The 22,007-nt window shown below is 40.0% G+C and overlaps 2 protein-coding genes across 2 annotated transcripts in view; one reads left to right on the top strand and one right to left on the bottom strand.

Annotated features, from left to right (window-relative positions):
- Window positions 1-22,007, bottom strand: part of LOC148773299 (P antigen family member 2-like) — a 66,380-nt gene that overhangs the window by 16,681 nt on the left and 27,692 nt on the right. The window lies entirely within an intron of this gene.
- LOC148773300 (heat shock transcription factor, Y-linked-like) lies at window positions 2,937-4,897 on the top strand. Its single transcript, XM_088833737.1, has 2 exons — window positions 2,937-3,620; window positions 4,072-4,897. The coding sequence occupies exons 1-2, from the start codon at window positions 3,114-3,116 to the stop codon at window positions 4,756-4,758; spliced, it is 1,194 nt and encodes a 397-aa protein (XP_088689863.1). The 5' UTR covers window positions 2,937-3,113; the 3' UTR covers window positions 4,759-4,897.

Genomic DNA, 22,007 nt, shown 5'->3' with positions numbered 1-22,007 from the left:
CATCTTTCAAGACTTGAAATAGCTCAACTGGAATTCCATCACCTCCACTAGCTTTGCTCGTAGTGATGCTTTCTAAGGCCCACTTGACTTCACATTCCAAGATGTCTGGCTCTAGGTCAGTGATCACGTTATTGTGACTATCTTGGTCGTGAAGATCTTTTTTGTACAGTTCTTCTGTGTATTCCTGCCACCTCTTCTTAATATCTTCTGCTTCTGTTAGGTCCATACCATTTCTGTCCTTTATCGAGCCCATCTTTGCATGAAATGTTCCCTTGGAATCTCTAATTTTCTTGAAGAGATCTCTTGTCTTTCCTATTCTGTTGTTTTCCTCTATTTCTTTGCATTGATCACTGAGGAAGGCTTTCTTATCTCTTCTTGCTATTCTTTGGAACTCTGCATTCAGATGCTTATATCTTTCCTTTTCTCCTTTGCTTTTCGCTTCTCTTCTTTTCACAGCTATTTGTAAGGCCTCCTCAGACAGCCATTTTGCTTGTTTGCATTTCTTTTCCATGGGGATGGTCTTGGTCCCTGTCTCCTGTACAATGTCACAAACCTCCGTCCAGAGTTCATCAGGCACTCTATCAATCAGATCTAGTCCCTTAAATCTATTTCTCACTTCCACTGTAGAATCATAAGGGATTTGATTGAGGTCATATCTGAATGGTCTAGTGGTTTTCCCTACTTTCTTCAATTTCAGTCTGAATTTGGCAATAAGGAGTTCATGATCTGAGCCACAGTCAGCTCCTGGTCTTGTTTTTGCTAACTGTATACAGCTTCTCCATCTTTGGCTGCAAAGAATATAATCAATCTGATTTCAGTGTTGACCATCTGGTGATGTCCATGTGTAGAGTCTTCTCTTGTGTTGTTGGAAGAGGGAGTATGCTATGACCAGTGCATTCTCTTGACAAAACTCTATTAGCCTTTGCCCTGCTTCATTCCGTGCTCCAAGGCTAAATTTGACTGTTACTCCAGGTGTTTCTTGACTTCTTACTTTTGCATTCCAGTCCCCTAGAATGAAAAGGACATCTTTTTTGGGTGTTAGTTCTAAAAGGTCTTGTAGGTCTTCATAGAACCGATTAACTTCAGCTTCTTCAGCATTACTGGTTGGGGCATAGGCCTGGATTACTGTAATATTGAATGGTATATTAAAAAGCAGAGACATTACTTTGCCAACCAAGGTCCGTCTAGTCAAGGCTATGGTTTTTCCGTGGTCATGTATGGATGTGAGAGTTGGACTGTGAAGAAGGCTGATCGCCGAAGAATCGATGCTTTTGAACTGTGGTGTTGGAGAAGACTCTTGAGAGTCCCTTATACTGCAAGGAGATCCAACCAGTCCATTCTAAAGGAGATCAATTCTGGGTGTTCATTGGAGGGACTGATGCTAAAGCTGAAACTGCAATACTTTGGCCACCTCATGCGGCGAGTTGACTCACTGGAAAAGACTCTGATGCTGGGAAAGGTTGGGGGCGGGAGGAGAAGGGGACGACAGAGAATGAGATGGCTGGATGGCATCACCGACTCTCTGGACATGAGTTTGAGTGTACTCCGGGAGTTGGTGATGGACAGGGAGGCCTGGCGTGCTGTGATTCATGGGGTCGCGGAGAGTCGGACACGACTGAGCGACTGAACTGAACTGAAAATTATATTTTGACATATATATATACATATATACTTATATACGTGTGTGTGTGAGAGAATATTTTTAAAAAGTACAATGGCTTATAATTCCTGTTAAGTGTAACAGCAATGGAAAAAAATTAAACCCAAAAGTAGAATGGTTCAAAAGCCTACTTGGTTATTGAATATATGTAAAGTGGAAATACTTCAAAATGTATTTTCTTGGCTGCATCTAAAATATGAGGACTCTTTTATATCACTCCCCTCTTTTTAATAAATACCTACCAATTTTCAAAAGTTTGTCTCGGTTTAATGACAATAATAGTCAGATATATTGTTTGCATAACAGAAAATATTAGATCTCAGGATTATTTCCAACTCTGAGCTCCATTTCAACAGGTAATAGCCAAAGTTGTTGTTGACTCAAACACTCCAAGAGCTAGGGAATCTGAAACAGAAATCGAACCTGCAACTGAGATTTTTCTGTCACATTTATGATCAACCTCTAAGTCCAACAATTTATTTCCTTTCTTGTTCTAAACAGTCTCTTCTTGAGACTGAAAAGTATGAAAAAAGCAAGAGAGAGGTAGGAGATTGTAGACCTCCTCGTGTTCCAAGAGTAATTTTAATCAGAGAAGTTAGAAAAGGCAGAAACAAAGGAAAATAATCAACCCATATAAAATAATAATGATTTACCCATTATTAAGCAAAGTCAAGGATCTTTAGTCCCTCCTCAAGGGCCATAGATACTATTCTGAGCGATATCCTGTGAGCAGTTTTAGAGATGCTAAAGCCCCAACTAGGCTGAAATTGAAGTACACAGACCACAGAGTAGTTGGAACTAGCAGGTCAATGATGTTGTGTCCTAATATCCTCAGTAACAGGCCATTAGTAGAATGTCCTAAAACTGATCACACACCCCATGGCCCACACTCACTCTGTCGTTAAAATCCTTCCCCTGAAAGCATTTGGGGAGTGTGGGTCTTTTAATCACCAGCTGCTAGGACACCTTGCTTGGTCCTACAATAAACACTACACTTGCTTTCACTGCAACCCACAGTCAGTTGATTGACTTTATTGCACAGAAGTGAGCAGACCCAAGTTTGGTTTGGTAACATTACTGAATATTAAGAATGTGTGTATAGAAGCGTGATAAACAATTTTTCTGTGTAAAAATTATTTAGGAATGAGATTTTGCAGGTTTCATATTTTTGGTTACTATTTATGTAAACGGCCTGAATTTTAAGTTGATACAGAAGTAAACACTGGTTGAACATTACCCTTCAATTGCTAGGAGACCGGTGCCTTTGTGATGTCACAGCTACCCTTCAATTGCTAGGAGATCGGTGACTTTGTGATGTCACAGCTTTTTGACTTTGAGAACCACTGTGATGGTCTGGAGAGTTTATCTCTGTAGGCCAGCCAGGCAGCATTTGAAGTTGCAGTGTATAAAATCAGACACATAAGAAAAGTATCTGAAGAAAGATTTCTTTGATATGGCACATATTTCTTCAGAAATTCAAGATGTGCCTCCTAAAGATGAATCAACTGGTTCAGAAACCTCCATTAGATCTCCTTTGTGTGATTACACACTTACTGAGGACTCAGTTTTGAGATCGAAGATTGAAGAAGATGCTTTTCAGGCTTTGTTTGAGGAAGTTGTGATTAAAACGCCACAGGACACATTTTCTGTCTCTGAAACAGATGAAGTGGACGATTTTCTTTTACGCAATTTTCCTCAAAAACTTTGGAAGATAGTTGAAAGTGATCGGTTTAAATCTATTTGGTGGGATGAGAGTGGCACTTCTATAATGATCAATGAAGAAGTCTTCAAGAAAGAAGTCTTGGAAAGAAAAGGCCCTTTCAGAATATTTGCAACTGGTAGTATGAAAAGTTTTGTTCGACAGCTTAACATTTATGGATTTAGAAAACAAACTTTTCAAAGATCTGCTTCATTAGCTGACTTTCTGGAAGAAGAAAGCAATGTCTCTGTTTTGAGCAAGGTATTCCAAAATTTTCACTTATTATTGGCAATATGTAAGAATAAATCACGTGACCTAGAAAGCATGTTCATATATGTAGCTAAAACTGAATTTAAAATTGAGATGATAAACTGTGGAAAAAGTTTTATTTTTTGAAGTTGAGAACAGCTGGAGGTTAAAATATTTACAAACATTGGTAGTTGATATTTAACAAACATTCCTAGCAACTGGAAACTGGATACAAGCCCTGAAGCTAATTAAAGTGGGATTTTACTGTATATGTTTACAACATATTTTTACTTGAGGATCATAATTGTTTCTAACATGTAAGGTGTAAAACTACTAATGAAGGTGTTTTATTTGATGCTATTTAATTTGTATCATTAAAAGAATAAATTTTTATAGCTTAGTTTTGCTTGTCAGTTTTACCTTGGTTTATAAAGAAACTAAATAGTTTCTCCTTTGATTTTAGTTACAGATCTATTGTAATCCAAATTTCAAAAGAGGCTATCCCCAACTTGTAGTAAGAATGAAAAGAAGAGTTGGGATTAAAAAGGTCTCTCCATTATCTTCATTAGTTCGAGATTACAAGAAGAATCATGTTAAAGCAAGGGGCAACATAGATGATCGTAACTCTAATTTTCTTCCTGAAACTAGTGGGGAGAGTGCATTTTCAGCCGCTACAAGTTTAAGTGTGCCTTTCATACGAGAGCCTTATACCAGGCAGACAGTCGCTAACACAAGTGCCTTATCTCCATGTGATTTCCCTTCCCCATCATCAATAGCAGTTAGACAAACAGAACAGATTGTGATAGATCAACTTGCTGTTTTAAATCAGTGGAGCATTTTTAATCGGCAGTCACATCGCAGCTACACTCAAGCAAATGGCCGCGTTGAGAACTTTGCTACTGCAACAACTTTTACTTCCCAAAACTACATCATATTTCCATTACAGAGCAGTTATTTTGGACTGATGGTGGAGCCTTCTAAATTTCCGGTTAGGTACAGCGATATGTCAGCCCATGACAATCCTTTTCCTAACCTGCAACAAAGAGGCAACTCATGGTCCCCAGTGCCAAGAATCCATTATACATCTGTCTCCTCTCTTTCAAGGTCAACTTATCAAGAATCTTCATTATATGAAAACCATCCTAATTAAAACTGATCTATCAAAAAATGTCAGATTATACAGCATAATGAAGATTAAAATTTATGGTGGGAGATGTCAACAAATTCCTACAATTCTCATATTTGAACAATAAAGTTACATGTTCATCTTCAGAGTTTCATTTTCTATTTTGAAATAAGAGTAAAATGAGGCCTTATTTCAATGTCTGGCTATTTTACTGCCTTGTTTTACAAACTCTTTAGTTCAAGGAAACATTCTTTACGCATCCTAGGTAAATGACAGCTAATCAATTGTTTGTAAGCAAGAAAGGGAGAACAAAGGAAAAAGAGGTAATGGATGTCAAAGTGATTGCTGAAATCATCCCCGCTGAAATGAATGAGTGTCTAAATTAGGATGGTATGGGAGGAGGAAGAGATACAAATAAAATCAAAAAATGCAAATACACAGAACATACCTTAGAGCATTCTCAGTTATATCATATTATATGTGTTATTGGATAGAGTTATTGTATAGTTAGACAGATGGTCTTCATTAGAGAAATTCATTTCATACTTGAAAATATAGATGTTGTAGCATATCCAAAATCATGATCACCATCATACCATCACTGGGATACCAAAGATAACACGACATAGTCAATGACTGGCCCATGGTCAGCACAAGACAGGTATTTTACAAGTGGTATTATATAGGGTCATTTTTGCGCTGCTCTCCTTAAGGGATGCCTTTATTTCCTCCCACCAAGATTCCACGCTATATTTCCTAATGCATATTTAGATGTTGTTTATCTGTTCCCACAGAGACAGAATAAATTCCTTGTGGTGATTGCAGCACCTCAGCATGGTTAACAAGTTCTTTGAAGACATGATATCTGTTTCCTTAGTTGTTTCATTATCTTTCTGTTACACTGTGCTTCTGGAGCTACAATCACTCAAACTACTTTCAGTCATGCTAAGCCCCATCTCACAACTTTGCCTCAACTCTTTCTTAGGCTTGGAAGAAACCTCTGTTTGCCCTCCTATCAAGGCATGCACAGATATCAGGTCTTCGATGTGTTTTGGGTCTACCCTCTTTTCTTTATGTATCTTTCACATTGGCTAAAACTTAGAGCCTGAAAATGACACATTTTAAGTACTTACTGAATTATCAATAAATGTAATAACCAACCAAATGCTATATACACTACTCAACAACATCCCATAACCTGCACTGTCATCATAATTGACCTTTCCTATTTACTGAGAATGTTTCCCAAAATGATAAATATTTATTATGTTTACATGAATGTAACGTGGTAATTCAAATTATAAAATGATTGCTGCTCTCATGACGTCTACAGTCTATAAGAACCCATTCTAAGCATGTTGTTTCAGGCCCCAGTTCCCTAAATTTCAGTAGTAGTTATAGAGATATGTTTTTAAAAGCAGGAATCATTCAATTTAATCATCTAGAAAAGTCATGGAGTAACCAGGGATCCAAATCAATGGCTGATCCTTAATATATTTCACAATGAACTACTCTGAGGAGAGTGTCTGCTTGTTGGACTATCCAGATTGTCATGAACACTACCTAGAAATCTTGGCAATGTCAAATTTGTGGACATTCCTTTAGACAGCGGTGGAAACATCAAGTCATGTCCCTGTTTTATTATGGTAATCCACATAGGACAACACCAATTTAAGACCTCCATTCTCATTCTTGCAGCCAATGGACAGTGAAATCTGTGGAATATTTGTGTAGATAAGGGAGTTGTCCACACACCACACTCTTACTTTCACTGAAAACTTTCATTAAATGTAGGTGAGAATACCATGCTAGAGAGGTAAGCATTTTACAGCAATTGTAAGTTATGAAATTGGTGTCCTTAGTTATCACTTCAAGCACAAAGTCCAGTGACCTTGTTTTAGATTTCAGGCATCTTACTATGTAGTCAAATTTGCATGTTTTTAGAAATATCATCCTAAATGCGATTACATCTTCTATTTCATTACCATATACTGATTATTCCTTCTCGCTCCCTTTTAACTTCTTTTCATGTTCTGCTTTGAGTGGCAGTCCTTCTCAAAAAGAACAGGATTAATTCAGTTAGTCCTCTGTGATAACTTGGAAAAGGCATGGATAAGGACCTCCAACATGTCATGTTTAAAAACTACTGTTTTTGTTCCCTCCTGGAAACATATTATTAAATTGCACCTCAATTGCCCTAACAAGGGAAGCCTGGTTACATGATACATTACCTTGGTGATCAATTCCCATACGGCTTTAACATATCAGTACCTTTCATTCTCAAAAGCTTCTAGAGAATATACTCAATGTATTAGGTAAACATGGTACATGAATTCAGTTTTCTTTCCTTTATTTATTTATTTTATAATTGGTGCCTAAAATAGTAAAAGTGAAGTAGAAATTTTAAGTGAGGTAAATGCAGAAGATTGGGGCAAAGAGTCAAAAAATTGATAGGAGAAGGTCAGAGGATGGAATTGGATGCTTAAAATACAGCAAGCAAATGGGTAACTGCAGGGCCTAAAGAGGTCAATATGTCTTCAATATTGTTACCCTACAACATTATTTTCATTTTAGCAAATCACAGAATAGTCTTATATACAAAATATTCTAAGATCCCCTGGAATGCAGAACAAAGGTATATCTTTTAAAACATTCTGATTTAAAATGTAACTAGAGTGAAATCATTCAACTACAAAATAACTTCCAACATTAATCCTAGAAACAAGTCACAGAGAACTTCTGTGCAGTTCATAGTTGTCCTTCAGTGAGTCCTTGGGTTTTCTTTTCCTTTTGTGAATTGTGTTTTGAGCATATAAGATTGTGACTGTGCTTGTGTGTGTCCATCAGAGTAAGAATGTGTTTGTGAGTGTATGTCTGGGTTTTCTTTTTGACCTTTACGTTAGAGATTTCGGTTGAAGAAATGGTTACTTCAAAAATACAAGAGGCACAAATTAAAATGCCCATTCAAAAGTCTACTTTCTCTTTTCAAAGTGCAAGACAAACGGGTGAGTTTCAAAGCTTGGAAAGCATTTCGATAATAACCAAGTTACTCCCTCCAAACATAGTTGAAAACTATGGTACTCTCCCAATCAGCCCAGCAAAAGTTAAGTGGGACCTTAGATGTCTACTGTGTCTGGCAATAACAAAACACCCACCTTCTAATGTGGCAGTACCAGAGAAGGCTAAGTAGATGCCTGGAGTTTCAACCAAGTCCTTCCTGTAAGAGGATACTACCTTCCTTCTTAGCCAGAAATGTACTGTGAAGATTTAATGGGAAGCATGGAGGCTGCACACTCACCAATAATGAAGAACACTCTTAGGAATCAAATGAAACTAAGGAGGAAATCTGGAATTCTGTTCCCACATGGTGGAAGTTGTCTTCCCCGTTCCCAAGTGTATCAGACAGACAGGTAAAAATAGACGGAATAACATATAACATGGCCCACGTTCTTCTTACCTAATACCTTAAATGTCCAGGCCATGCCACACTGCTAAGATGCTGACTATACAGGACATCTGGGCTTCAACTCTGTGTGGCAACCATCAAGTAAAAATGTTATGAATATTTGAGATGCATTGATAGTGCAAATCTATAAAGCCAAAAGTCTTGAGATCTGATTCAAAGAGGAAAACTGTGTACTCCCTGTCATCAGTTTTATGGGGCTTTCACATGCATTCACTCACTTCCACAATCCTCAACCTTCATCTGAAGACAAAGACTGTGACATTAAGAGAAGAGGAATGGTCTATTCACAGAGAAGGCAAGTGGCAAAGTCAAAATGGATCCAGCCACCTACCAGCTTCCATGCTCAGTAATGTAACCCCTTGTAAGCATTCCTAAGGGTGACTAGGATGCACAAGTCAAAGATGCTGCTCACTGGATTACAGAGTTTGACCAAGAAGCTATAAGTTTGTTTACCTCTCACCCCATTTCTAAGATCACATACCATGCCTGTTAATCCATCAGAAGATGGGCAGCTCTAGCAGACACTTAGAGACAGTGCCTGCTTCTGTCTAAGACCAAGGTTGTTGATCCAAGGGGCATGGGGGCTAAGGTTTCCATCTCAGGATACCACATGACTGCAGGAGTTCTCCTCTGGAAAACTCTCAAGAGACATTGTGAGAAGTACATTTTGAGGGAGGAAAAGAAGGAAACTGACAAGAACTGTATTCTTTCTAATTGTTCTCAGTCTCACTTATCATCCCAGGCACAATGACAGAGTTAACATGCTATCTGAACCATCTCCCAAGCACTGCCAATACCAATTTTTTGATGTTTTTCAGTCACTCACTCTTGTCTGACTCTTTGCAACTCCATGTACAGCAAGAACCCCGGGCTTCCCCCCCCTTCAAAGTGCCCACAGTTTTCTCAAACCCATGATCTTGGAGTCAGTGATGCTTTGCAGCCATCTCATGCTCTGTCGTTCCCTTCCCCTCCTGCCCTCAATCTTTCCCAGCACCAGTTTCTTTCCGGTGATTTTGCTCTTGGCCTCAGGTGGTCAATATATTGGCTCTTCCTGTTCAGCATCAGTCCTTCCCTCAATAGCCAGGCTTGATTTCCTTCATGCTTTACTAGTTTGAACTCCATGCTCACCCCAGAACTCTTACACATCTTCTCCAGCCCCACTGTTGCAAAGCATCGGTATTTTGGTGCTCAGTTCTTGTGGTCCCGCTCTGTCCTCCATACATTACACCTGAAAATCAACTTTGATTGTTCAGACATTTTTCAGTAATCTCTCCACCTTTTAATGTGGTGTCTAGATTGGTCATAGCTTTTCATCCAAGGGGCAAGTGACTTTTAGTTTCATGGCTGCAGTCACTTCCGGCAGTGATATTGGAGGTCAAGAAAGTAAAACCTGTCACTTATTCAATTGCATCCCTTGATATATCTCAAAATGATGGGACCAAACTCCATGATCTTACTTTGTGTGTGTGTGTGTGTGTGTTTTCTAATTTTTATTGGAGGCTAATTATTTTACAATATTATATTGGTTGGTTTTGCCATACATTGACATGAATCCACCCTGGGTGTAATGAGTTATATTGAGTTTTAATCCAGCTTTTCCACTCTCCCCTTTCACCTTCATCAGAAGGCTCTTTAGTTCCTAGTGTTTTTCAGCCATTTGTATGGTGTCATCTTATAATTAAGGTTATTCATATTTCTCACACAGTAATTTTATTTCCAGCTTCAGATTCTTTCAGCAAGTTACTTTCCATGATGTATTCTGCACAGAAGTCAAATAAGCTGGCTGACAGCATATAGACTTGATGTATTTCCTTCCAAATTTTGAACCAGTTCATTGATCCTTGTCCAATTCCATCTATTGTGTCTTGAGCTATATGCACGTTTCCCAGGAAACAGGTATGATGGTCTGATATTCTTATCTCTTTAAGAATTTTCCACAGTTTCTTGTGCTCCACACAGTCTAAGGGCTTCCCTGGTGGCTCAGATGGTAAAGCATCTGACTGCAATGCAGGAGACCCAGATTCCCTGGGTATGGAAGATCCCCTGGAGAAAGAAAAGGTAGGCTACAGTCCATGGGGTCACAAAGAGTCAGACACGACCAAATGACCTCACATTCACAAACAGTCTAAACTGTTAGCAGAGACAAAAAGGCAGATGTAGATGACTTTATGGAATCCCCTTGCTTTTTCTATGATCCAAACACCAATTGAGGTTTACCTATTAAGATTAAATGACTAACTACACATTCCTTTTTCTTTTTGTAATATTTTTTTCTCTCTCTTTTTCAAGCTATCATCAACCAACTGTTACATTCCTGGGCACTTGCCATCTTCTTATACAAGAATTAAATTATGCCCATGCCAGTCTCTGACCTTTGACACCCACTTAAAACAGTTAAGTCTCCAGAGCAGAAATAAGGAATCTGTGCTCTGCGAAAATGTCAGGACAGTTTGACCAATAGCTAGATATTTTCAGGAACTGACTTTTGAGCCCAATTCCTGTATCATCTCTTATCCGGAAAAGAACTACGTTTCTTCAAGCTGATGGCAATTCCTCATTAGCAGAAATTTCAGGAAAAATAAATGTGCTTGTCTGCATGTTCGAAGTCAAAGATGTGCCAGTTATCTGTGTATGTATGTAACCTCCAATCGAACAGATTAATTCATGTCAACTAAAGTTTGTTGTTCTGTTCTGTTCTGTTCTGTTCTGTTCAGTCGCTCAGTCGTGTCCGACTCTTTGCGACCCCGTGGACTGTAGCCCACCAGGCTTCTCCGTCCATGGGATTCTCCAGGCAAGAACACTGGAGTGGGTTACCGTTTCCTTCTCCAGGGGATCTTCCCGACCCAGGGATCGAACCCGGGTCTCCCGCATTGGAGGCAGACGCTTTAACCTCTGAGCCACCAGGGAAGCTACTGACATGCAAAAAGGTATTACAGAGCTTGCCTAGAAAGAGAATCAGAAGTTCCAAGTTGGAAGAAAAGTAAGAGGACATTGAGTGCAACTCTATCCAAGGAGGCATCACAAATAATACTTTGATAAAGGCAACAGTTTCCCCAGAGTATCAGATGAATATTAGCAGAAGACCTTGCTCAACAGTGAGGACTACCTGGAATCTAGACATAACTGGGAAGAATAGAGGGAAGATGGTAGAAGAAGGACGAGAAGAATAGGACCAAACCTGTGTCTTGCAGTGGGAGATCAAGAAGCATGGAATAGTTTGAGGATTCAAGCAAGTCACCTCACAAAACCTTAAACTACTTTTGACTGAAAGGAAGCAAGGTGAAGAAGCTGATGAAATATAGTTTGTATAGAGTGAGAATCAAACAGAGAGGTCAACAAGTGGGCATAGGGCCTGGAAGATGAAACATGGTGTTAGAAAGCCAACCTGGGAGGGAACTGCTTATAAGTATGTGGAGATGGAATGATGGATCTGGGACAACAAAATGTGTAGAAAGGAATGCCTTTCGAGAAATCCGAAACTGACAAAGAAGCGGGACCTTAGGGGTCAGTCACACAGAGGAGGTGGTGACACCATGGAATCCCCCCTCTTCCCACATGCTAAGACCTACTATCAGGCAATAGAGAAAGACTAGCCAGACTACCACTCATGCTTCTGCCACCACAGGCTAGAAAATGATCCCTTTAGGGCCATAACTTTTCTGCCCATGGCTGCTGGCTCCTCTGCAAAACTGACACCACCAGTGCTCCTACAGTCCAAGCAGCTATACCACTTCCTCCGGTGCTCAACAAGGCAGACCTAAGTGTTCCACAAGAGTCTTGGGGTAGGCTTCCCTGGTGACCATATGGAGAGGTTTTCATAAAACTACATCTGAGACCCAGGGTCAGGGAAACTAAGGGAAAGGATTGAAAACTTTCCCACCAGCTGAACGAGCTTCAGATTAAATCCATACAGTCAACTATGCAGACTTTTTGTCTATGGGATATGTAAATGGACAACAGATTTCCAATGAATGAAAATGTCCAGGCTGTGGCAGCTCTGAGAACAAACAGGAGTTATCCCAGATTAGAGTCTGACCTGTCCCTACTGCAGATCCAGAGTTCAGTTCTCCCCACATTTGGGAGAGCTTTCTGGAGATGCGGAGCTGTGCTGTGCCTCATGTTGGGACCAGAACACTGACAACCAGGACCCTAGGTAATATCCGTTATATTTGCGATGTTTTGCTATGCGGTGTGGTCGATTCACTCTTTTTCTCAGTTGTAGGCTTTCTTGTTATTATTCTTGCTTATTTGGTGTTCTAAGATTGTTTAAATCATATATTTATTTTTGTATGTATATATTGTGTACTTATTTTCCTGCTATCTGTGCCTTTGGTTGATGTTGTTTCTTGTCATTTTTGTCTTAATAGGTGTATGTTTCTATATTAGCTGTGACTTTCTGTTGTTCTGTGGGAAAGCTCTTGTCATTTTTGTTAGATTTGTTTTCTTTATTCTTCAGGTGGCACTCTGCTCTGGTGGTGTTTTATGTCTTGCAAGTTATTTGCTTAGTTCTATTGTTGATTCTGTGTTCTTCCCTATTGTGATTATTGCTTGTGTTATTTTGCTTGTTGTTTGCTTTTGGTTTCTTACCATTATTCTGTGTTTCTCCAATCCTCTGTCTAATCTCTTACTATGTGATCTTGGTTCTCTGACCAGAAGTTGGGCCTGATCATCTAGGGTTTCAGCACTGTATCGAGGATCATAGACCACAAGATAATTCCTGGTTCCAGTGAATATTAATTGGTTAGAGTCCCTATGAAGGCCTCCATCTGAAAATAAGAACCAATTCCACACTAAAGCCTGTACTATCCAGAGCTGATGCCTCACACCACGCAAAAGCAAGACAGAAACACACACCAAATTATCCACAGACGGACTGCCTAAAGCCAGAGTAAACCCATACATACCTGCAAAAGACACCACTGACATGGTCCCGCTGTGAGAGAGAGAAGCCTCAGTTGTGGCCACAAGAATATAGTTGGCAGTCCCTCCACCTTCAAGAAAACCGAACCACTGGACCAAACTTATCCACTCAGGGCGCAGACCAGAAGCAAGAACTACAACCCTGCACCCTGGGAAGAAAAGACCGTTAACATAGTAAGATAAACAAATGTGAAGATAGTAGAGTATGTTGCAGGCAAATAAACAAGGTAAAAACACACAAGACATAATTAAAGAGGAAATAGGAAGTGTCACTGAAAAAGAATTGAGAGTAACGACAGTAGAGATGATCAAACGTCTCAGAAAATAAGTGGAGACCATGCAGGAGACATTTAAGAAGGGCGTGGAACAATGAAACAACAACAACAAATGATTAACTGCACAATAACTGACATATGTATACTTTAGGCTGATCTATGCTTTTGTACAGCAGAAGCCAGAGCAACATTGGAAAATTATTATCTCCCAATTTAAAAATGAAGTATTAAAAAAACACAAACTTTAAATAACACAACAGACCTGACAATTTAATTGATACTTAAGTAGATTTCATCCAAAACTAGAAGAACGCAGTTTCTTCTCAAGGGCAAACGAAATATGTCCAGGATAATCACAAACTGGATCACAAAACAAGCCTTGGTAAATTTAAGACAATCAAAATTGTATCAAGCATTTTTTTTTACCACAATGTTATGATTTACATGTCAGTTATGGGGGGAGCAAAACAAAAACAAAAAACTAAGAAACATGAATACATTGAGGCTCATGTATACACCTCTACATAGCCAAGAAATCAATGAAGAAATCAGAGAGAAGAAAAATATATATATAATATATGTTTATAAACTCATACAAACAAATGAGAAAATGTGATTGCATAAAACCTATGAAACAGGGAAAAACACTAAGAGTAAAGATTATAAGAAAGGAATGTCTCAAATAATCAACCTAACCTTACAGCTAAAGCAATTAGAGAAAGACAACATACAAAACCAAAAATTAGTTTTGGGAAAAAAAATCATAGAGAATAGAACAGAAAAAAAAAACATGAAAACAATAGCAAAGATCAATAATACTAAAAGGAGGCCCTGGGAGAGCATAAAGAAAATACATAAATCATGAGCCAGACTCATCAACAAAAAAGGGAGAACACTCAAATCAATAAAGTTAGGCATGAGAAAGGAGATGTTATAAGTGATGCCACAGAAAAGTCAAACGATCATAAAAGACTACAACAAACATCTTTAAGCCAATAAAATGTAGAATCTGGAAGCCACAGACAAATTCTTGGAAACTCAACTAAGAGGAAAAAGAAAATATGATTACAGCTTTACGAGCACTAATATTGAAACTGATGAAAAATTTTCTGGTTAGCAAAATTCAAGGTCCAGATGGCCTCACAGGTAAGTTTTATGAACCATTAAGAGAAATGTTAACGCATGCACTTCTAAAACTCTTCCAAAATGCTATAGTGTTAGGATAACCTGGAAACTCATCCTACGAGTACAGCATCACCCTGATATCAAAGCTAAAGATAATACAGAAAGGGAATATTATAGACCAATATCTGTGTGTGCAAGAGCGGTGTCTGCGTGGCCCAGGAGTGGCTCACTCACAGGAACAGCTGAGAGGAAAAACCCCACATCCAAGGTCAGGAGCCATGGTTATCCCACGTCCAAGGTGAGGAGCAGCAGCCGAGAGGAGCTACACCATGTCCAAGGTCAGGAACGGCGTCCGTGAGGAAATACCCTATGTCCAAGGACAGGAGCAGCAGATGGGATGGGATACCGCACGCCCAAGGTAAGGAGAAGCAGCTGCACTTTCCTGGAGAAGCCGTGAAGAGACACCCCACGTCCAAGGTAAGAGAAACAAAAGAAACACAGTAGGCGCTGAGAGAGGGCAGACAGACTGAAACCACAATCACAGAAAACTAAACAATCTGAGTTAGTTTCTAACTCAATGAAACTAAGCCATGACATGTGGGGCCACCCAAAAGAGATGGGTCATGGTGGAGAGGTCTGACAGAATGTGGTCCACTGGAGAAGGGAATGGCAAACCACTTCAGTATTCTTGCCTTGAGAACCCCTTGAACAGTATGAAAAGGCAAAAAATAGGACACTGAAACATGAGCTCTCCAGGTCAGTAGGTGCCAAATATGCTCCTGGATTTCAGTGGAGAAATAACTCAAGGAAGAATGAAGGGATGGAGCCAAAGGAAAACCAACACCCAGCTATGGATGTGACTGGTGATGGAAGCAAGGTCTGATTCTGTAAAGAGCAATATTGAATAGGAACCTGGCATGTTAGGTTCACGAACCAAGGGAAATTGGAAGTGCTCAAAAAGGAGATAACAAGAGAGCACATCGACATTCTAGGAATCAGCAAACTAAGATGGACTGGAATGGGTGAATTTAACTCAGATGACCATTATATCTACTACTGTGGGCAAGAATGCCTTAGAAGAAATAGAGTAGGCATCAGAGTAAAGAAAAAAGTCAAAATGCAGTACTTGGATGCAATCTCAAAACCGACAGAATGTTCTCTGTTCTTTTCCAAGGCAAACCATTCAATATCATGGTAATCCAAGTCTATGCTCTGACCAGTAATGTGGAAGAAGCTGAGGTTGAACAGTTCTATGAAGACCTACAAGACCTTTGAGAACTAACACCCTCAAAAGATGTCCTTTTTATTATAGGGGACTGAAATGCAGAAGTAGGAAGTCAAGAAACACCTGGGATAACAGGCAAATTTGGCCTTGGAGTACAGAATGAAGCAGGGTAAAGGCTAATAGAGTTTGGTCAAGAGAATGGGTCATAGCAAGCATCATAGCAAACACTCTCTTCCAACAACACAAGAGAAGACTCTACACATGGACATCACCAGATGGTGAACACCGAAATCAGACTGATTATATTCTTTGCAGCCAAAGGTAGAGAAGCTCTATACAGTCAGCAAAAACAAGACTGGGAACTGACTGTGGCTCAGATCATGAACTCCTTATTGACAAATTGAGATCTAAATTGAAGAAAGTAAGAAAAATGACTAGACCATTCAGGTATGACCTAAATCATATCCCTTATGGTTATACAGTGGAAGTGAGAAATAGATTTAAGGGACTAGATCTGATACACATAGTGCCTGATGAACTATGGACAGAGGTTCGTGACATTGTACAGGAGACAACTATCAAGATGATCCCCAAGAAGTAGAAATGCAAAAAACCAAGATGGTTGTCTGAGGAGGCCTTAGAAATAACTGTGTAAAGAAAAGAAGTGGGGCGCAGACGCGAGAGACGCCCAGCTCCGGCGCAACCGACCACGTGCAGAATCGTGGCTGAGAGGAGCTACCCCCGCGCCCAGGGTTAGGGCGGTGGCCGAGAGGAGCTGTACCACGTCCAAGAGGCGGTGGCTGCTTGGGCACCAGAGGGCCGAGAGGAGCTGATCCACATTCAAAGCAGGAGGGGCAGCCTTGAGGAGATACCCCTTGTCCAGGGTAAGGTACAGTGGCTACACCTTGCTGGAGCAGCTGGGAAGAGATACTCCACAACCAAGTGGAATATAAGAATCCAGTGTTCTGGGGAGGAAGGAACAAGATGGCGGAGGGATAAGACGGCGAGACCACTTTCTCCCCCACAAATTCATCAAAAGAACATTTGAACGTGGAGTAAAGTCCACAAAACAACTTCTGAATACTGGCAGAGGACATCAGGCTCCCAGAAAAGCAGCCCATTATCTTCTAAAGGAGAGAGAAGAAATCCAGCTCCACCCACCAGAACACGGACACATGCTTCCCTAACCAGGGAACCCGGACAAGTCACCCGTCCAACCCCACACACAGCGAAGAAACTACATAATAAAGAGAACTCCACAAACTGCAAGAAGAGGGAAAGGCCACCCCAAGCAAAGCAATATAAGCAAGATGAAGAGGCAGAGAAATACCCAGCAAGTAAAGGAACAAGATAATTGCCCACCAACACAAACAAAAGAGGAAGATATAGGGAATTTACCTGATAAAGAATTTCAAATTTTGCTGGTGAAAATGATTGAAAATCTTGAAAGCAAAATGGAGTTACAGATAAATAACCTGGAGAAAAGGATTGAGAAGATGGAAGAAAGATTTAATAAGGACTTAGAAGAAATAAAAAAGAGTCAATATACAATGAATAATGCAATAGATGAGATCAGAAACACTCTGGAGGGAACAAACAGTAGAATAACAGAGGCAGAAGACAGGATAAGCAAACTAGAAGATAGAATTGTAGAGATAAATGAAACAGAGAGGAAAAAAGAAAAACGAATTAAAAGAAATGAGGACAATATTAGAGACCTCTGGGACAATGTTAAACGCTCCAACATTCGAATCATAGGAGTCCCAGAAGAAGAAGACAAAAAGAAAGACCATGAGAGAATACTTGAGGAGATAATAGTTGAAAACTTCCCTAAAATAGGGAAAGAAATAATCACCCAAGTCCAAGAAACCCAGAGAGTCCCCAACAGGATAAACCCAAGGCGAAATACTCCAAGACACATATTAATCAAATTAACAAAGATCAAACACAAAGAACAAATATTAAAAGCAGCAAGGGAAAAGCAGCAAATAACACATAAGGGGATTCCCATAAGGATAACAGCTGATCTTTCAACAGAAACTCTTCAGGCCAGAAGGGAGTGGCAAGACATACTTAAAGTGATGAAAGAAAATACCCTACAGCCCAGATTACTATACCCAGCAAGGATCTCATTCAAATATGAAGGAGAAATCAAAAGCTTTACAGACAAGCAAAAGCTGAGGGAATTCAGCATCACCAAACCAGCTCTCCAACAAATACTAAAGGATCTTCTATAGACAGGAAACACAGAAAGAGTGTATAAACTTGAACCCAAAGCAATAAAGAAAATGGCTACGGGATCGTACTTATCAATAATTACCTTAAACGTAAATGGGTTGAAATTTTCAAAAAGGCTAGGAAACAATTCTCATAGCCATCAATAGTTCAGTGTTGAGTTCATGAATAGTTTTTAAAGTTTGGGACAAACTGTAGTATTTGCTATTTGAAGTACTATTTGTAATTGGCATATTACGATGTAACATTGGTCTTCATTTCCAACTTAAAACGCCTAAAAATGCCTAACAGGATTTTAGATTTGTGAATTTTAGTTGAAATGTATTTTACAATGTTACTAAACCTGCAGAAATATTGAAATATTTCAGAGAACTTATTCACTGTACATTTAATTTATTTTATTTATAAAAATTATGAACTGTAGAAAGTTTTACTTGTTGGGTCAAATGCTTGTTGCTTCAAATGCTTGTTGCATTTGAAGTGCTAGTTACAAGAAAATCAAATACCTTCAATGTATAAATGCTATTAAGTTTTTAAAGGACTCTGGAGTATAAGTAAGTTTGTTTAAAGAAATTTAGTCTGTTCAACTTGAATCAGCTCTGTCAAACATTAATTAAAAGCCTCATTTTAAAAAAATAAAATAAAGATTAAAAATAAATAAATAAGTAAAATAAATAAAAAAAGAAAAGAAGTGAAAAACAAAGGAGAAAAGGAAAGATATACCCATTTGAATGCAGAGTTCCAAAGAATAGCAAGGAGAGATAAGAAAGCCTTTCATGGCGATCAGTGCAAAGAAATAGAGGAAAACAACAGAATGGGAGAGACTGGAGATCTCTTCAAGAAAATCAGGGATACCAAGGAAACATTTCATGCAAAGATGGGATCAATATAGTACAGAAATGGTATGGACATGACAAAGGCAGAAGAGACTAAGAAGAGGTGGCTAGAATACACAGAAGAACTGTCCAAAACAGATTTTCACGACCCAGATAAACACAATGGTGTGATCAATTACCTAGAGCCAGACATCATGGATTGTGAAGTCAAGTGGGCCTTAGGAAGTGTCACTATGAACAAAGCCAGTCGAGGTGATGGAATTTCAGCTGAATTATTTCAAATACTAAAAGATGATGCTGTGAAAGTGCTGCACTCAGTATGTTGGCAAATTTGGAAAACTCAGTTGTAGCCACAAGACTGGAAAAGGTCAGTTTTCATTCCAATCCCAAAGAAAGGCAATACCAAAGAATGCTCAAACTACTGCACAATTGCACTCGTCTCACACACTAGTAAAGTAATGCTCAAAATTCTGAAGAAAGACTTCAGCAATACGTGAACCATAAACTTCCAGATGGTCAAGCTGGTTATAGAAAAGGCAGAGGAACCAGAGATCAAATTGACAACATCTGCTGGATCATCAAAAAAGCAAGAGAGTTCCAGAAAAACATCTAATTCTCCTTTATTGACTATGCCAAAGCCTTTGCCTGTGTGGATCACAATAAAATGTGGAAAATTCTGAGAGATGGGAATACCAGACCACCTGACCTGCCTCTTGAGAAACCTGAATGCAGGTCAGGAAGGAGCAGTTAGAAATGGACATGGAACAACAAACTAGTTCCAAATAGGAGAAGGAGTACGTCAAGGCTGTATATTGTAACCCTGCTAATTTAACTTCTATGCAGAGTACAATATGAGAAACGCTGGGCTGGTAGAAGCACAAGCTGGAGTCAACATTGCCAGCACAAATATTAATAACTTCAGATATGCAGATGACACCATCCTTATGGCAGAAAGTGAAGAAGAACTAAAGAGCCTCTTGATGAAAGTGAAAGAGGAGAGTGAAAAGGTTGGCTTAAAGCTCAACATTCAGAAAACTAAGATCATGGCATCCAGTCCCATCACTTCATGGCAAATAGGGGAAAAGTGGAAGCAGTGACCGATTTTATTTTCTTGGGCTCCAAAATCACTGTGGACGGTGACTGCAGCCACAAAATTAAAAGACACTTTCTTCTTGGAAGGAAAGCCATGAAAACCCTAGTTCAGTTCAGTTCAGTCACTCAGTCGTGTCCGACTCTCTGTGACCCCATGAACTGCAGCACACCAGGCCTCCCTGTCCATCACCAACTCGCGGAGTCCACCCAAACCCATGTCCATGGAATCAGTGATGCCTTCCAACCATCTCATCCTCTGTCGTCCCCTTCTCCTCCTGCCCTCAATCTTTCCCAGCATCAGGGTCTTTTCAAGTGAGTCAGCTCTTCGCATCAGGTGGCCAAAGTATTGGAGTTTCAGCTTCAAAATCAGTCCTACCAATGAACACCCAGGACTGATCTCCTTTAGGATGGACTGGTTGGATCTCTTTGCAGTCCAAGGGACTCTCAAGAGTCTTCTCCAACACCACAGTTCAAAAGCATCAATTCTTTGGCGCTCAGTTTTCTTGATGATCCAACTCTCACATCCATAATGACCACTGGAAAAACCATAGCCTTGACTAGATGGACCTTGGTTGGCAAAGTAATGTCTCTGCTTTTTAATATTCTGTCTAGGTTGATTATAACTTTCCTTTCAAGAAGTAAGCATCTTTTAATTTCATGGCTGCAATCACCATCTGCAGTTATTTTGGAGCCCAGAAAAATAAAGTCAGTCACTGTTTCCACTGTTTCCCCATCTATTTGCCTTGAAGTGATGGGACCAGATGCCATGATCTTAGTTTTCTGAATGTTTAGGTTTAAGCCAACTTTTTTACTCTCTTCTTTCACTTTCATCAAGAGGCTCTTTAGTTCTTCTTCACTTTCTGCCATACAGTAAGAGACATCACTTTGCTGACCAAGGTCCATCTACTCAAAGCTAAAGTTTTTCCAGCAATGGCAACCCACTCCAGTATTCTTGCCCGGAAAATCTCATGGATGGAGGAGCCTGGTAGACTGCAGTCCACGGGGTTGCTAAGAGTCAGACACGACTGAGCGACTTCACTTTCACTTTTCACTTTCATGCATTGGAGAAGGAAATGGCAACCCACTCCAGTCTTCTTGCCTGGAGAATCCCAGGGACGGGGGAGCCTGGTGGGCTGCTGTCTATGGGGTCACACAGAGTCAGACATGACTGAAGCGACTTAGCAGCAGCAGCAGCAGCATGTACAGATAGGAGAGTTGGACAATTAAATGTTTGAACACCAACGAAATGATACTTTTGAACTGTGATACTGGAGAAGACTCTTGAGATTCCCTTGGAATACAAGGAGATCAAACCACTCAATCCCAAAGGAAATCAACCCAGAATATTTCTTTGAAGGAATGATGCTGTACCTGAAGCTGCAATCCTTTGGCCACGTGATGCGAAGAACTGACACACTGGAAAAGACCCCGATGCTATGAAAGATTGAAGGCAAAAGGAGAAGGGTGCCACAGAGGATGCGATGGTAAGATAGCATCACTGACTGAATGGACATGAATGTGAGCAAACTCCAGGAGACAGTGAAGGATAGGGGAACCTGGTGTGCTGCAATCTATGGGTTCTCAAAGAGTGGGACATGGCTTATCAACTGAAAAACGACAACAACCTAACAACTCACCTGATGTCAACTCACAGTGATGTCTCTGCCCTGGTGTGTAAACTAAAAGAACAGCATAGAGGACTTCCCTCGAGTCCAGGGGTTGGGAGTCTGCCTTCCAATTCAGGGGACATGGGTTCTCCCCTTACTCTTGGAAAATTCCAAACGCCGTGGGGTAACTAAACCCGTGTGCCGCACCTACTGAGGCCCACATGCACTGGAGCCTGTGCTTTGCAATAAGAGAAGCCTCCAACTTGCCACAACTAGAGAAAGCCTGGGCACAGCAACGAGGACACAGCACAGCCAAAAGAAACTAAAAAAAGAAAGAACAGCATAGCTATGGCACCTACTCCCTCCACTCCAGCACTCTGGCTCTGCACTGAAATTGGCTGCGGTGGGGATGTGAGAGAGTTGCACTGGTCTGTAGCACTTGCTGGCTAGTTTTTGTGGTGTACTGTCACCATTGCTAATGTTGAGCAGCTA

This window comes from Moschus berezovskii, chromosome X (assembly GCF_049115385.1).
Source record: "Moschus berezovskii isolate FMDL1 chromosome X, NW_MosBer_1.0, whole genome shotgun sequence".
Taxonomy (NCBI): domain Eukaryota; kingdom Metazoa; phylum Chordata; class Mammalia; order Artiodactyla; family Moschidae; genus Moschus; species Moschus berezovskii.
Note: the sequence above shows the minus strand (reverse complement) of the source record. Positions and strands in the feature narration are given on the sequence as shown.